General features: G+C 41.5%; 1 protein-coding gene across 1 annotated transcript; it reads left to right on the forward strand.

The window, feature by feature from the left end:
* The first annotated feature begins 5,997 nt into the window (after window positions 1-5,997).
* LOC127103555 (uncharacterized) lies at window positions 5,998-9,618 on the forward strand. Its single transcript, XM_051040806.1, has 4 exons — window positions 5,998-6,882; window positions 6,945-8,784; window positions 8,923-9,390; window positions 9,608-9,618. The coding sequence occupies exons 1-4, from the start codon at window positions 5,998-6,000 to the stop codon at window positions 9,616-9,618; spliced, it is 3,204 nt and encodes a 1,067-aa protein (XP_050896763.1).
* The last annotated feature ends 6,186 nt before the right edge of the window (window positions 9,619-15,804 follow it).

Raw genomic sequence — 15,804 nt, forward strand, 5'->3', positions numbered from 1 at the left:
CAAACCTACCAATTCGCAATGCAATTGTCAGTTGAACATGGCACCAACAACAGGTTGTAGCAGGAAATTATTGCAATCCTATACCAGTTACATTTCCTACCTTTTCACTTGAATCACCTCCATTTTTCCAAGTGCAAAAGCGACCTTTACTTCTTTAGCTTCCATGCTTTCAAAAGGAATCAAAAGCTGGCTCTGCTGTTTACCTCTTTCCGTTGAAATTGAAATTAATAATGCACGATTGTTGTCGACGAAATCAAGGCGGAGGTCTTCCATGTGGGACTTGTTGAATTACTGAGATTCGAACTGTGATTGTTGTTGCTCCCATTCCAGTAGTCTTGATGCAATTTGTTTGGTGAAAGCAATAGCAAATGTCACAAAAGTCAGTACCCAAAACAAAAAAAATCAAAATAGAAACTCAACTCAAGTCTTTGAAAATAAGGAGTCAAAAAGTGTTTAAATTGAGCATTTGCCAATACATCAGTAAAAGTGAGTTTTTCCTAAAGGTAAAAACGAACTTCCCATCACGACATGTGAGCATTTACAGCGGTAACAAACTTATTGGCAAGTTCAAAAAAACAATGTTTCAATGACTACAGACAAAAAAAATTTCACCTGTTACCAAGGGTGAAGTTTTGAGGTGGAAAGGATTGAGGGAGGGACCACCGAGATTGAATAAGGACAAAAAAAAAAACTCCCATCATCCTCCGTACGAAGCCTCCACTACTCTGAAAAACAAACACAATAGAGAGGTCCGATATAAAAAGGGGTTACTATTCACGAAACTCTAGGAGTTTTTGAAAATAGGAGAGAGCGGCTACTGTTGAAATTTTTTAAGAAAACCCTAGAAAATAAGTTCTCGACGGAAAGAAGGCAAAACGGCGGAAGATTAACAAGGCCTTTATCCAAGTGTAGCACGCGAGCAAGCTCACACAGACGACGTTACCTTCCCTTCGACCGTGTGATCTCGTCGTAACAGGTAAACTTTCCTTCTCGAATCATGCTGTTGCTTTGTTTATTCGATCCCGACCAGTATCAATTCGGTCCAGTCCCTAGGATGAGAAAAGGGTCGGTGTTTATGTTCATCGCGATTTGTTTCGAGCTGCAGACTCATCATTTTTGTTTGTGGCGTGGTCGATTTTGTTTGATTTTCATTTACTAGAGAAAAAAATTGCTTTGGGAAGAAGGTCGTTTGGTTTGACGTTGTTATTCTCATTTTCTCGTTTTATTTTTATGAGCTGGGATTACTTAATGACGGGTATTATGGGCTTGTTTCTAAAGCCAAAATCCAGTGGACCATATTTTCCTTTTATTGTTTTTTTTTCGGTTAGTTGGTTTCCACCCTTATTTTGTTATTTGTTGGTCCTAAGTTTAGCAACAGGAAACTTGTGGCCTAGTGGAGATGGAGATTAGCTCACCTCTTCTTTGGTCCTGTGTTCAACACCCATGTGTGTTGTCTTGGTTTTTCAACATTTTTTATTTTCTCATATTCTCACATTTGATTATATGGTCTTACTACTTAACTAACATGTTTCTATTGTTTATTCATTTTTATTATTTTATTTTTAACATAACTTAGGTGATTATTCTTTCTTTGGGATTTATGTGAATTATTTATTTTTATGTGTGAGATAGGTCTCAATCATGATAAATAATCTCAATTTCATTGATAAAAAAAAACATTAAAAAGAGTAATAATGATAAATATCACTTAATTCTCGATTCAATGTCGAGCCCATTTTCATACCCTTGTAAGTCGATTGCTTTTAAGCATCGCCATCAACCTCACATGGCTTACTCTTGGGCCTTCTTACAATGAGCTCTTAAACAACATCAACTCAACTTTAAATAATTTCAAACCTCTGTACTTTGATTATTTTAATTTAATATTCAAATCGTTTTCTAAATAAAAGTTGGAAGAAAAAGATTACCTGGAGGAAATATCCAGTCGTAATCCTGAATATTAGGCTCAAGCTGTAAGAGCTTGCAAGCCATAAATATTCGTCTTCCCTCCAAAACATTCATAAATATCCGAATCATTTTCTTAGCAATATTGGAAAGAAACACACTGCCTGGGTGGAATGTCCAGACGTAGTCCCGAGTATTAGACCCAAGCTGTAAGAGCTTGTAGGTCACAAGTACTCGTCTTTCAAACTTCAAAATACCTAATTCCTACCTTAATACTTTTTCAATAAAGATGGAAATGGAACATGGTGTATACCGTGCACTCCTGAGACTAGGATTCGAGATGTATATCTCGCTCATCCAAGTTCTCGCCATTATTCAAAACACATCAAATCAATCAATTTCTTTCCTCGCCGCCGTGCGATTGATCTCTTAAACCTTTTCACAAACGAAAGGTACTTTGTTTCAAAACAATGCAAGGCAATGTTTCTCCACCTGTTTTGGGTAGTCCAACAATGTTTTCGTCGATTTGACACAAAGTAGCTTTCGCTAAAATCGACCGACAAACAAACATTTTTCTACCCAGAACTACGTAAGCCTTGACTTCTCTTTTGAGATACGTAGGAGCAGGATTTGTAAATCTTGTCAGGCCCACTAATAAAAAACTTAGGTTTAGTCCTTCGTCAAAAATCCAAAAACATTCTCTTCTCATCCTTTCTTTCTTTCCCACCTAATAATTCGAAAAGCCTAACATTTCAATTAACACTAACGCACACAACTGACCTAATGGTTCCCGTTGAGTACAACGGACGTGAGGGGTGCTAATACCTTCCCCTCGCGTAATCGACTCCCGAACCCTGATTTGGTTGCGACGACCAATAATCATTGTCATTTTGTCTTGGGTTTTATCGATATTTCCCCTTTCCTTTTTGGGAATAAGTAAAGTTCGGTGGCGACTCTGTTCAGTCCATCATTGCGAGCGTGCGATCGCGCTTCGCTTTGAAGTCGTATCCCCATTTTTTCGAGGTGCGACAGATGGCGACTCTGCTGGGGACAACTCAAATCCCTAAGTGAGTCAAGCCTAGTTAGGTCGTTTGTGTGCCTTTGTTTGTTTACCTAGGTGGCTTTTCTTTTTTGTTGTTACTATCTCTATTGTCATATTGATATGAATTTGTTGTATTGGTTCGACTATGGTTTGGTACTTGTATATTCTGATTGCAAACCTTGTGGGAAAGACTTTTTACCCGAGTCTCGAGAAAAAACATAAGATAGGACGAGGTTGAGTAGTGTGGGTCCGCGAGATGTATTTCTCGTTGGGTCGGTACGAGAACCTTACTTAGAGTAGATTCTTGAAAGGATGTTGTCGCTCGGCAAGTAAGTTGCCGTAAGCTTCGATATTTTCTTTAGGATCCATGACTCTGAGAACCATTTGTAGAACCTTAGTTCTTTGTCCAACTAGGAAAGATGGTTGCGTAGTGTGGGTCTGCGAGATGTATTTCTCGTTGGATCGATGCGAGAACCTCACTTAGAGTAGATTCTTTAGATGGAGTTGATGCCCGGCAAGTAAGTTGCCGCAGGTAGCAAACAGTCTAATGGATCCATGACTCTAGGAACCTTGAAAAGAAAAAACCTTAGACCATACCTGGTGAGAACCATGTTCTATATAAAGCAATCAGACTTATCCATGCCTTAAGCCTATTGAACCTATACAAAAAAAATGCATTACATTCATACATTTGCATCAACATCATAAAGCAAGCTCTTAGTTGTCTCTTATTTATTTCAGGAATTGAGAACTTGAAAATGACAACTTCAATAAGACACACTTTCACGCTTAAGTACAAGGAACCTAGGTTGGACAGTCTGAAGGGTTTGATCTCTGATTTGTCTCTCAGCAGACGTGATGAGTTTGGAAAAAACTATGGGAAAATTTTGAGCCTTCTAAATAAGAAAGTTGACTATGGAATTATCGGCTCTCTGGCACAATATTATGATCCACCTCTACGCTGTTTCACCTTCGCTGATTTCCAGCTAGCTCCTACTTTGGAAGAAGTGGAGAGAATCGTGGGTCTCAAATTGAAAGATTTTAATCCATTTCCAAAGCTCGAAGAAGATATGGGCCCAAAGAAGATAGCTTCGGCCCTAAGTATCAATGTCCCGACTGTTCGAGACAATTGGGCTGAAAAAGGGGGTTGCAAAGGTTTTGCCGCGATGTTTTTGGAGGATTTAGCTCTAAAGTTCAAAAAAGGTGGAAATTGGAATGCATTCTATGCTGTGTTGGCATTATTGATCCATGGGATTGTGCTATTCCCAAATGTTGAAAAATTTGTGGATCAAGTAGCCATAGAAGTCTTTCTCTCTGGCAATCCAGTACCATTTCTCTTAGCTGACATTTACTATGCCCTTCACGCTCGACATGAAAAGAGGGGTGGAATGTTGTTGTGTTGTGCTCCGTTGCTTTACACTTGGTTCATGCAACACATGCCCGAAGAAGGTCCTTTTGTGGCAAAAGAACTTAAGTCTCCTAAAAAATTAGCTTCTCTCACCGCAAGTTCTATCAGATGGTATATCCGAGAGTGGGAAACCCCAGACATTATAGTCAGCTGTGGGGAATTTCCTAATGTACCATTGTTGGGTACCAAGGGTTGCATCAACTATAACCCTATATTATCTCGATTACAACACGGTTACTCCATGGATGGCCCTCCTGACGCAAAGGACTTACAGCCATTTGTGCTCTCTGACATCCAAGCAAGCAATCCTGATGTAAGAGCAGTACGAAAGGCTTGGTTAAAGGTTGTAAGAAAGGGTAAAGAGTTTGGAAAAAGAAACATTCTTTCCAAAGAACCTTACACTCAATGGGTGAAAGAAAGAGTCGAGGAAATCCAGTTGCCATTTATCTTAAAGGCTCAAGCTTTTCCTAAAACTCTTGAGCCCGAGCCCATACTCCCTGAGGACATGGAGAAACTCGTTACTAAGGTTAAGGAGCTCGAATTGGAGAATACTGAATTACGAATTCGGATGAACCGAGTTATCTTGGAAAATCAGAAGTTGAAAGAGGAACGTAAGGGAAAAGCCCAAGAACTCGAGGATAGCAACAAGAGAGCTAGGCTATTGGAAGACCAGAAAGATGATCTTGATCATATCCTATTGGGTTCCACATCAGTGATCCGAACCAGGAAGGAAGAGCTCAGGAAAGCTGAGTATAGGATCTGTGAGTTAGGGAGATTGTTGGATAAATCTCTTATGGATAAAAAAGAAATTAAGCTTGACTTTGAGGCACAAATCCGTGACTTGAGGGACGCTCTGAAGAAATGCGAGGAAAAATTGTCTCGTGAGATCCTCCAAAAGGAAGAAGCTGAAAGAAACTGTCACCATCTCAGGAACCAGTTGGAAGAAGCTACTAGGAGGTTTGCAGTTTTGGAGAGCCAAGAAGGTGATGCAGCATACTTACTCCTAAAAAATGATTGTGTGTACTGGAAGAGGTTGTATAGAGAGGCTAGAGCAAGCTTAGATGAAGATCAAAAGGTCATCAAGAAACTCCAAGAGCTCTATGTTGAATGGAATGGCAAGTTTCGCAACTTGGCTAGGTTTGTTAACCTCAACATGTTGGAACTCCCAGAAAAACTCCAGGAAGCGGATTGGTGTATGTGTCCAGAAAACACGCCTCCTCAAGTTTTCAGCTTCGTCAAGTTTATCAAGAAAATGATGAATGAGCTCACCACAGATCTGACTACGATCATAAGAGCTGAGACAGAACTTAAGTTTACTTGTACTTGAATTTGAATTGTTGGTGTTTAAATCCTTTTGTATTCGAATCATGTGTACTTGAAGTTAAATCTCTTTGTATTCGAATCTGATTTTAATTAATGGAAGTTGTCATTTTAGTTCTCAATTATTACATGTTATTCTTATATTCTAACATTGCTTGAACAAATAATAAAGATAACTAAGAGTTTTGCAAACAAATGCATCCATACATGCATTCATACATTTTCAAAAAAAAAAAAGAGTCTCTCTCCGCCCTTTTCTTCCAACAGTTTCACGCTGAATTTTCAACACCAGTATAATACTCGCGCCAGAGCAAGACAGAGAATGGCTGAACAAGAACAAGAGAGCGCCCGAGTTAGAGCTGAACTAGACGAAATCAAAGGAGGCATGTCCCAGATGCGAGAGATGCTGCAAGCTTTAACCTTCAGGTTTGAGATTCCACAAGCGACCGTGATTTCAGAGACCACGGGCCCAGCAGTAGAAGTCCCACCTCAGAGGACGTTACCTTCAACCCTTCCTCCATATGGGCTACCTTATGACTTCGTCCCCCGAGCGGAGGTGGTGCACGACATGGGGCAATCTGTCCAACAAGCCATGCCATTACCGGTTTACACTGAGGCACGTCCAGTCATCCATACTGTGGTTCCACCAGCCGCCTATGCTAGGCATGTTCCTCATTATGAAGATCAAAACCACATGTATCAGACTGTCGACTCAACCGTTGCTGGTGACGAAGTAAGGTTTGAGGATTTCAGAGAAGTAAAGGAGAACATGCAGCTCCTTGAGAAGAAGTTCCGGGATTTAGAGGGTGACCACGTCTTTGGATCTGCTGCCAAAGAAATGTGCCTTGTATCCGGGTTGGTGATTCCAGCAAAATTCAAAACCCCGGACTTCGACAAATACAAGGGGCATACTTGTCCAAAGAGCCATCTCATCATGTGTTATCGAAAAATGGCTGCACACGTGGAAGACGACAAGCTGATGATCCATTGCTTTCAAGACAGTTTGAGTGGGGCTCCTTCCAAGTGGTATTTGAGTTTGGATCAGAATAGGATCAGGTGTTTCCAAGACCTGTCAAATGCGTTCATAAAACACTACAAGTATAACATGGATATGGCGCCTGACAGAAGACAGTTGCAGAGCATGTTCCAACATGACAAGGAGTCCTTCAAGGAGTATGCTCAAAGATGGAGGAAATTGGCTTCTCAGGTTGAACCACCTCTTGCTGAGAAAGATTGGCCGAACTGTTTATCGACACGGTCCAACCCCAGTTCTACGAGAAGATGGTTGGAAGTGCTTCTTTGGGATTCTCCGAGCTTGTTGCTATAGGAGCTCGTGTTGAATATGGTGTAAGGAATGGAAAACTGGCGGCTGTAGCTGGAACTTCAAATGCTAATCCAAAGAAGTTCTCTGGAGGGTTTCCTAGAAAGAAGGAAGGGGAAACAAATGCTGTGACTGTTGGTCAGGGAAGAGCTCCTCCAAGAAGGAGACCACAACAGTACCCACCTCAGCAATATGTTCAACAACCATTTCCCTATCAGCAACCCATGTATCCCGTCCAGTATGCTCCGCAACCATATGTGGCTGCCGTGACGCCCGCTTTCAATCAACAACCTGCTCAGGCTTATCAAGCGCCTCCAGCTTATCGACCAGCTCCAGTTCAACAACGTGTTGCGGCTCCGCCAGCTTATCAACAAGCACCAGCAGCTCCTGTTTATCAACAAACGAGAGCTCAAGCGCCGAGGCAGAATGCTCAAAACCAAAATAGGAGACAAGGGGAAAGGGCGACCTTCAATCCAATCCCAATGTCCTACACTGAGCTTTATCCCTCCTTGTTGCAAAAGGGGTTGGTAGTTCCCAGACCTATGGGACCTCCACCTGATCGTCTTCCTCCGTGGTACAACCCTAATGCACACTGCCCTTTTCATGAAGGTGCCCCCGGGCATGACTTAGAGGGTTGTTACACTCTGAAGCATAGGGTTCGTGAGCTAATTGAAAGCAAGATCTTGTCTTTTAAGGACATGGGACCGAATGTGAAGAACAATCCTCTTCCTCCCCATGGAGATCCTGCGGTGAACGCCATTGAAGATGCATCTACTGTTGTTATGGTTGAGAAGGTGGAGGATGTTAACACCCCTTTGGCAGCATTCCATGCCCGACTGGTGGAAGCCGGCCTAGTTAATGTTGATCATGACAACTGTGAAGAGTGTGCCACATACCCGAAGGGATGTCAGGTGGTACGAGACAACATTCAAGATCTGATGGATAAAGGAGTGCTTCAAATATCCAGTGCTGTGAAGAACGAAGACGTGTTGGTAATTGAACCTTGTTTCAATTTACCCGAACCAGCGGAAATCCCTTACTATAGCAGAAAGGTGGTGCCTGAGAATAGTCATCCGTCGCCTGTTGAAATATGTATGCCCACACCTTTTCCCTACGAGAGCACCAAGGCTGTGCCTTGGAAATATGAGATTACTGCTGTGGATAAGGTTGTTGAAGGAAGTTCAGACGCTGAGGTGACAGAAGTTGTAAGTGAAGTCGTCACAAATATTGCAGGAATGAGCAGAATGACCCGTAGTGGTCGAATCTATACGCCTGAATTCAATGTGACTCCTCAAGGGCCAAATAAGGAATCAACGGTTACAGCTCCCACTAAAGAACCCGAATTGGTCCAATCCGAAGATGCTGTTGAATTCTTGAAGTTAATCAAGAGAAGTGACTACAAAGTGGTGGATCAACTGCATCAAACACCATCTAAGATCTCTATTCTGTCTCTGTTATTGAGCTCCCAAGCCCATAGGGAAGCTTTGTTGAAGGTGCTTGCTCAAGCTCATGTAACACAAAGCATAACAGTAGACCAATTTGATGGAGTAGTTGCAAATATCACAGCCTGCAATACTTTGAGCTTCAGTGGAGAAGAATTACCTGAGGATGGACAAAATCACAACCGTGCTCTCCATATCTCGGTGAAATGCAAAGATGATGCTTTGGCGAGAGTGTTGGTTGATACTGGATCTTCGCTGAATGTTATGCCAAAGAGAACACTCGCCAAATTATCTTATCAAGGACCAGCTATGAAGCCTAGTGCCTTGGTAGTAAAAGCTTTTGATGGTTCCAGGAGAACAGTGATTGGAGAGGTTGAATTGCCCATATTGATTGGCCCTCATGTATTCCCAATTAATTTCCAAGTCATGGATATTAATCCAGCATATAGCTGCTTATTGGGGCGTCCCTGGATTCATGCTGCAGGGGCAGTTACCTCCACCTTACACCAAAAGATGAAGTTTGTGGTGGACAATCAACTAATCATCATTTCTGGAGAAGAAGACTTTGTGGTCAGTCACCTTTCATCCTTCAGATATATCGAGGTTGATGAGGACGCTTTGGAAACTTCTTTCCAAGCTCTTGAAATAGCCAATGCCACTTTTGTGGAAATGAAGGGCCCTGTTGGGAAAGCTTGTTCATCTTTCGCTTCTCTGAAAAGCGCAAAGTCTAGTATTGAAGGAGGAAACCCTGAAGGTTGGGGTCAACTTATTGATATTCGTGAGAAGCATGATCGCTTTGGTCTGGGATATGTGCCTTCCGCTGCGAAAGGAGCCCGAGTCCCTACAAAGGACAACACCCGAAGCATCCAGGAAGTATTCCTTAGCACAGGATTCATTCATGGAGATCAGGTCAATGCAATTGAAGACAGCACCGCAAATGAAGATGAGCCATGTTTGGTTTACCGGTGTGAGACAACTTTGAACAACTGGAAGGCGGTTGAGATCCCCGAAATTTTTCCTTTGTCAAAGTAATAATTGTTGTTTTTTCCTTTCAAATCCTTAGCTCTGCCCAAGGCTAATGGATCATGATGTAGGGCCCCTTTTCATTTTCAAATAATCATTATCAGTGAATAAAAGACATTTTGTTAAATTCTTATTCATTTACTCAGCTTTCTCTTAAGAAAATGGCAATCTTTTCAAAAAACAAAAAAAAAACTTTTCATTTATGCATCTTTTATTTTTACTTTGTCTAAAAGAAATCAATCATTCAAACATGCAGAATAAACGATAACCCCGTTGAATCCAATGACTTTACTACCTCTCATAACTTTGACTCCCCTGTCTACCAAGCGGAAGAAGAGGGTGAATAACATTGTTACATCCCCGACGAACTGGCAAGGCTGCTCGAGCACGAGTCCAAAGCCCTTCAGCCACATGAAGAACCGGTGGAAACAATCAACCTTGGCACAGAGGAAGAGAAGAAAGAAGTCAAAATCGGCACCACACTTGAAGCATGCGTCAAAGAGAGATTAGTCGAGCTGCTACAAGAATATGTGGATGTATTTGCATGGTCATACCAGGATATGTCAGGTTTGGACACCGACATCGTTGAGCACAAGCTCCCGCTTCAGCCAGAATGCCCGCCAGTAAAACAAAAACTCCGAAGAACAAGACCAGATATGGCTCTGAATTCGTGAAGAAGTCAAACGACAATTTGACGCTGGTTTTCTCGCAGTGGCGAAGTACCCACAATGGGTAGCTAACATTGTACCTGTGCCTAAAAAGGATGGCAAGGTGAGGATGTGTGTTGACTATAGGGATCTGAACAGAGCTAGTCCAAAGGACGATTTCCCTCTACCACACATTGATACTCTGGTAGATAACACTGCAAGATTTGTTGTCTTCTCCTTTATGGACGGTTTTTCGAGATACAATCAAATCAAGATGGCTCCAGATGACATGGAGAAGACCACTTTTATCACCCCTTGGGGGACTTTTTGCTACAAGGTAATGCCTTTCGGTCTCAAAAATGTTGGGGCAACTTACCAAAGAGCTATGGTCACTCTCTTCCATGATATGATGCACAAGGAGATAGAGGTCTATGTTGATGACATGATCGCTAAATCTCAGAATAAAGAAGATCATATGAGCCATCTGAAGAAGCTGTTTGAACGCCTCAGAAAGTTTAGATTACGATTAAACCCTGCAAAATGCACATTTGGTGTCCGTTCGGGGAAGTTGCTTGGCTTCATCGTTAGTCAACGAGGAATTGAGGTAGACCCTGACAAGGTCCGAGCTATACAAGAAATGCCTGCTCCACGCACCGAGCGAGAGGTCAGAGGTTTCCTTGGACGTTTGAATTACATCTCAAGGTTTATCTCACACATGACGGCCACGTGTGAGCCTATCTTCAAATTGCTTCGAAAAGATCAAGCGGTTGAATGGAATTCTGATTGTCAAAATGCTTTTGAGAAGATTCGTCAATACTTGCAAGAGCCTCCTATTTTAATTCCACCTGTCCCAGGAAAGCCATTAATCATGTATATGACTGTGCTTGAAGGGTCAATGGGATGCGTGCTGGGGCAACATGACGAAACTGGTCGAAAAGAACATGCTATTTACTATCTGAGTAAAACGTTTACCGATTGTGAAAGTCGATATTCGCTTTTGGAGAAAACTTGTTGCGCGCTAGCATGGGCCGCTCATCGTTTGAGGCAGTACATGATTTGCCATACTACTTTGTTGATCTCGAAAATGGATCCAATAAAGTACATCTTTGAGAAACCTGCCTTGACTGGAAGACTTGCCCGTTGGCAGATGCTTTTGTCAGAGTACGACATCCAGTACGTAACCCAGAAGGCGATTAAGGGAAGTGTGTTAGCAGAGTATCTTGCTCATCAACCAGTTGAAGACTATCAACCATTGAAGTTTGATTTCCCCGATAAGGATATAATGGTGATAAAGGATTGTGAGATCCCAGGCCCAGATGAAGGACCAGAACCAGGATCTCGATGGAAGCTCGCATTTGATGGTTCCTCCAATTACAGTGGTCATGGTGTGGGGGCTGTTTTGATGAATCCAAATGGTGGCTTTACCACTTTCACAGCAAGGTTGTGCTTTGATTGTACGAATAATGTCGCTGAATATGAAGCTTGTATCCTTGGTCTTGAAGCCGCAATTGATCTCCGAATCAAGATCCTCGAGGTGTATGGAGATTCAGCCTTAGTGATCTATCAAGTCAAAGGAGAATAGGAAACTCGTGATGCGAAGCTGATCCCGTATCGCGCTCACGTTGTGAAGATGATAGAATACTTCGGCGATATCACTTTCCATCACATCCCAAGAGTAGAAAATCAAGTGGCTGACGCTTTGGCAACATTAGCATCAATGTACCAAGTCAGATTCCATAATGAAGCTCCGCTTATTTGAATCGAACAAAGAGATGAGCCTGCTTACTGTCAGCTGATTGAAGAAGAAACTGATGGTAAACCATGGTTTCATGACATCAAGCGATATCTTCTAAATCAAGAGTATCCAGAAGATGCTACATTGTTGGATAAGAAAACTCTGAGGAGGTTATCGTCCAAATTCTTTTTGAGCAATGATGTGCTTTACAAGAGAAACCATGACATGGTTCTGCTCAGATGTGTGGATAGACACGAAGCAGACATGTTAATCAAGGAGATACATGAAGGATCCTTTGGAACCCATGCTAATGGACATGCCATGGCCAAGAAGATTTTGAGAGCTGGCTATTATTGGTTGACCATGGAGCCCGATTGTTTCACCTATGCAAAAAATTGTCATAAATGCCAAATTTATGCTGATAAGGTGCATGTACCGCCAACACTGCTGAATGTTTTGACATCACCTTGGCCTTTTTCAATGTGGGGCATCGACATGATTGGTGCTATAGAACCTAAGGCTTCCAATGGTCACCGCTTCATCCTGGTTTCCATTGATTACTTTACTAAATGGGTGGAGGCTGCTTCCTACACCAATGTGACGAGACATGTGGTTGCTCGCTTTATCAAGAAGGAGATTATTTGCCACTATGGAATCCCAAGCAAGATCATCACCGACAACGGTTCAAACTTGAACAATAAGACAATGACAGAATTATGTGAGAGTTTCAAGATTGACCACCATAATTCTTCTCCATACCGTCCAAAGATGAACGGTGCTGTTGAAGCTGCCAACAAAAATATCAAGAAGATCCTGCAAAAGATGGTGAAAACTTATAAGGATTGGCACGAGATGTTACCCTTTGCTTTGCATGGATACCGAACCTCAGTCCGCACTTCAACAGGGGCAACCCCATTCTCCTTAGTGTATGGGATGGACGCAGTTCTCCCAGTCGAAGTAGAGATACCTTCAACGAGAATATTGATGGAAGCCAAGCTGGACGAAGCTGAATGGATCCAAAACAATTATGATCAACTTAATCTCATTGATGAGAAGCGTATGACCGCTCTGTGCCATGGACAATTGTACCAGCAACGAATCAAGAAGGCATTTGACAAAAAGGTCCGTCCTCGAGAGTTCAAGGAAGGAGATCTCGTGCTCAAGAAGATCTTGCCAGTACACAAAGATTCACGTGGGAAGTGGACTCCCAACTATGAAGGCCCATACGTTGTAAAGAGAGCATACTCTAGAGGTGCTCTATTTCTCACAACTATGGATGGCGAAGAGCTCAATCACCCTGTGAACTCTGATGCAGTCAAAAGATACTATGCCTGACAAATCCCGGTGGACTGAAAACCCGAAAGGGCGGTCCAGGCAATAGTTAGGGATAAAAAAAATGGTAGCTCGCTAAGTCGAAAACCTGAAAGGGCGACTTAGGCAAAAAGGAGCGTCCCGGTGGATTGAAAACCCGAAAGGGTGATCCAGGCAAAAATTAGGGACAAGAGGCATAGACTGCATCGGTTCGTCACTGATCAACACAGAAGAGCTAAAAATGAAAGATCAATCTAGTTACTCCCTTCAGAAGCGAGGTCTCATGGAGTCATTGTTATTAGGGATAGTAGTAGTCATTGTGATTCAATGTAAACCTTTCCCTATTGCCATTTTCAAATTTGTAACATTCCATGGAGCTACGCCATTTGCGTGCTACCATTCTTGAATAAATACAAGTTTTCCCATCAAATTCTATCATTTGCTGTTTTTCTCTGATTTTCTTTGTTATACAAAATGTCATTTATTTGTTAATAATGAAATTTTGAACTCAAAAAAAGAATTTTTCAACATATTGAGAAACACAATTTTTGCTTTGACATGTGGAAATATTAAAAGGAAATCTTTCGTCTTTCCCCGCAAGTCTCAAGTTGCAAGACTCCCTTTGGATAATCAATATCTATCTCCAGAGAGCACAAATTTATCATTCTCTGGAAGGATTATTGGGCCAGTTGTAACTGTTCAGCTTGATAGATCCTCCTCTGATGCATTTACTCACTCCTTTGGTTGAGTTATTGGTGTTGAAGATTCAGTACCTCCATAAAGCTTTCCCTAATGTTCAGTCTGTATATTGTTAGCATTTGCATTTTATGATCATTCATACATCATGCATATAAGCAAAATCCAAACCATGCATAGCCGAAATGTACTTTGTGCTCATTTTGCATTGACCCAGGTCACGTTGGTGATTGTTATCCCTTGACCCAAAGACCAGTTGTCGCTAGTATCGTCGTTGGCATCACTACCAGTCTGTTTGTAAGTACATTTGTAATTGATATATGAAGTTTGGTTGTAATCCATTGCTTCTGGTCAAAGTCCAGTTGTTGCTGGCAAGCTGGTTGTAATCCACTGCTTTTGGTCAAAGTCCAGTTGTTGCTGGCAAAGTTGGTTGTAGTCCATTGCTTTTGGTCAAAGTCCAGTTGTTGCTGGCAAAGTTGGTTGTAGTCCATTACTTACGGTCAAAAGTCCAATTGTTGTCGGCACGTACAGAGAGTTTAATTACCCTGTCTTTCCTGATGGTTCCGTGAAAGTCATGTATGACTCATCATCTTGAGGAAGTCCCAGAAGCTTCGAGGTTTTTGTGTTAGAAAACTCCAATGATGTTGCTTTGTATGTTTTCCAATATTCTCAGGTCATGTATGAATCTATTGGTAAAACTCCCTTTGATTTTTTTCCAAGTGATGTCAGGTCATGTATGAACTTGTTAATCGAAATTCTTTGAATAGTCAAGCGTCGTCAGGTCATGTATGAACATGTTGTTGAAAATTCTTTGAATGTTCCTGTTTTATCAGGTCATGTATGAACCTGTTGTTGAAAATTCGTTGGATGTTCCAGCATTGTCAGGTCATTTATGAACCCGTTGCTGTTGAGCTTTTATTCCAATATTCCCAGGTCATGTCTGAACCTGTTTTGAAGAATCTTTCCAGTGTCATCCAGTCATGTATGAACTTGTTGTGGAAATTTTCTCAAAATGTTCAAGTTGGTCATCAGGTCATGTATGAACCTGTTGATATACTCTTTTTGAATTTTTCTGAGTTTGTTAGGTCATGTCTGAACCTGCTGTCAGAAAATTCTTTGATTGCCCCAGCATTGTGAGGTCATGTATGAACCTGTTGCTGTTGATGCCTTTATTCCAGTATTACCAGGTCATGTCTGAACCTGTTTTTAATAATCTTTTCCTTTGATTATTCCAGTTTTACCAGGTCATGTATGAACCTGTTGTTGAACCTTTTGTTCCAATATCGTCAAGTCATGTATGAACTTGTTGTGGAAATTTTCTCAAAATGTTCAAGTTTGTCATCAGGTCATGTATGAACCTGTCGATATACTCTTTTTGAATTTTTCTAAGTTTGTTAGGTCATGTCTGAACCTACTGTCAGAACTTCTTGATATTCCCCAACATTGTCAGGTCATGTATGAACCTATTGTTGAGCCTTTATTTCAGTGTTACCAGGTCATGTACGAACCTGTTTTGAAGAATCTTTCTCTATGATTGTCAGTGTTATCAGGTCATGTATGAACCTGTTGCAGAAATTTTTCTTATTCCGAATTTAGTATGTCATGTGTGAACTTACTGCCGAAATCTCTTGTATTATAAGTGTCGTTTGTCAACTTTCACTTTGATTACTCCCCAGTGTGTGTCTGATTCTCAAGCAGGATTGTTATCCCCAGCGAATTGGCTGTACATTTTTTGTCTATTTCCCTGTGGGCCATCAGAGCTCCCCACTGATTGGATTGTTTGTTGTAACATCTCCTGTTGAAAGTTCACCGTGTCCCTAACAGACAAATTCAAAAAAAAAATATAAAGAATCACGCATCCATGCATATCATATCATAACATTTGCATTTTTCAGGATCAAAATCTGGGTCTCCATAGTATTTAACCATCCCCCACTGCGATCCGATGAAAAGT

Source organism: Lathyrus oleraceus, chromosome 7 (assembly GCF_024323335.1).
Source record: "Lathyrus oleraceus cultivar Zhongwan6 chromosome 7, CAAS_Psat_ZW6_1.0, whole genome shotgun sequence".
Lineage (NCBI taxonomy): Eukaryota > Viridiplantae > Streptophyta > Magnoliopsida > Fabales > Fabaceae > Lathyrus > Lathyrus oleraceus.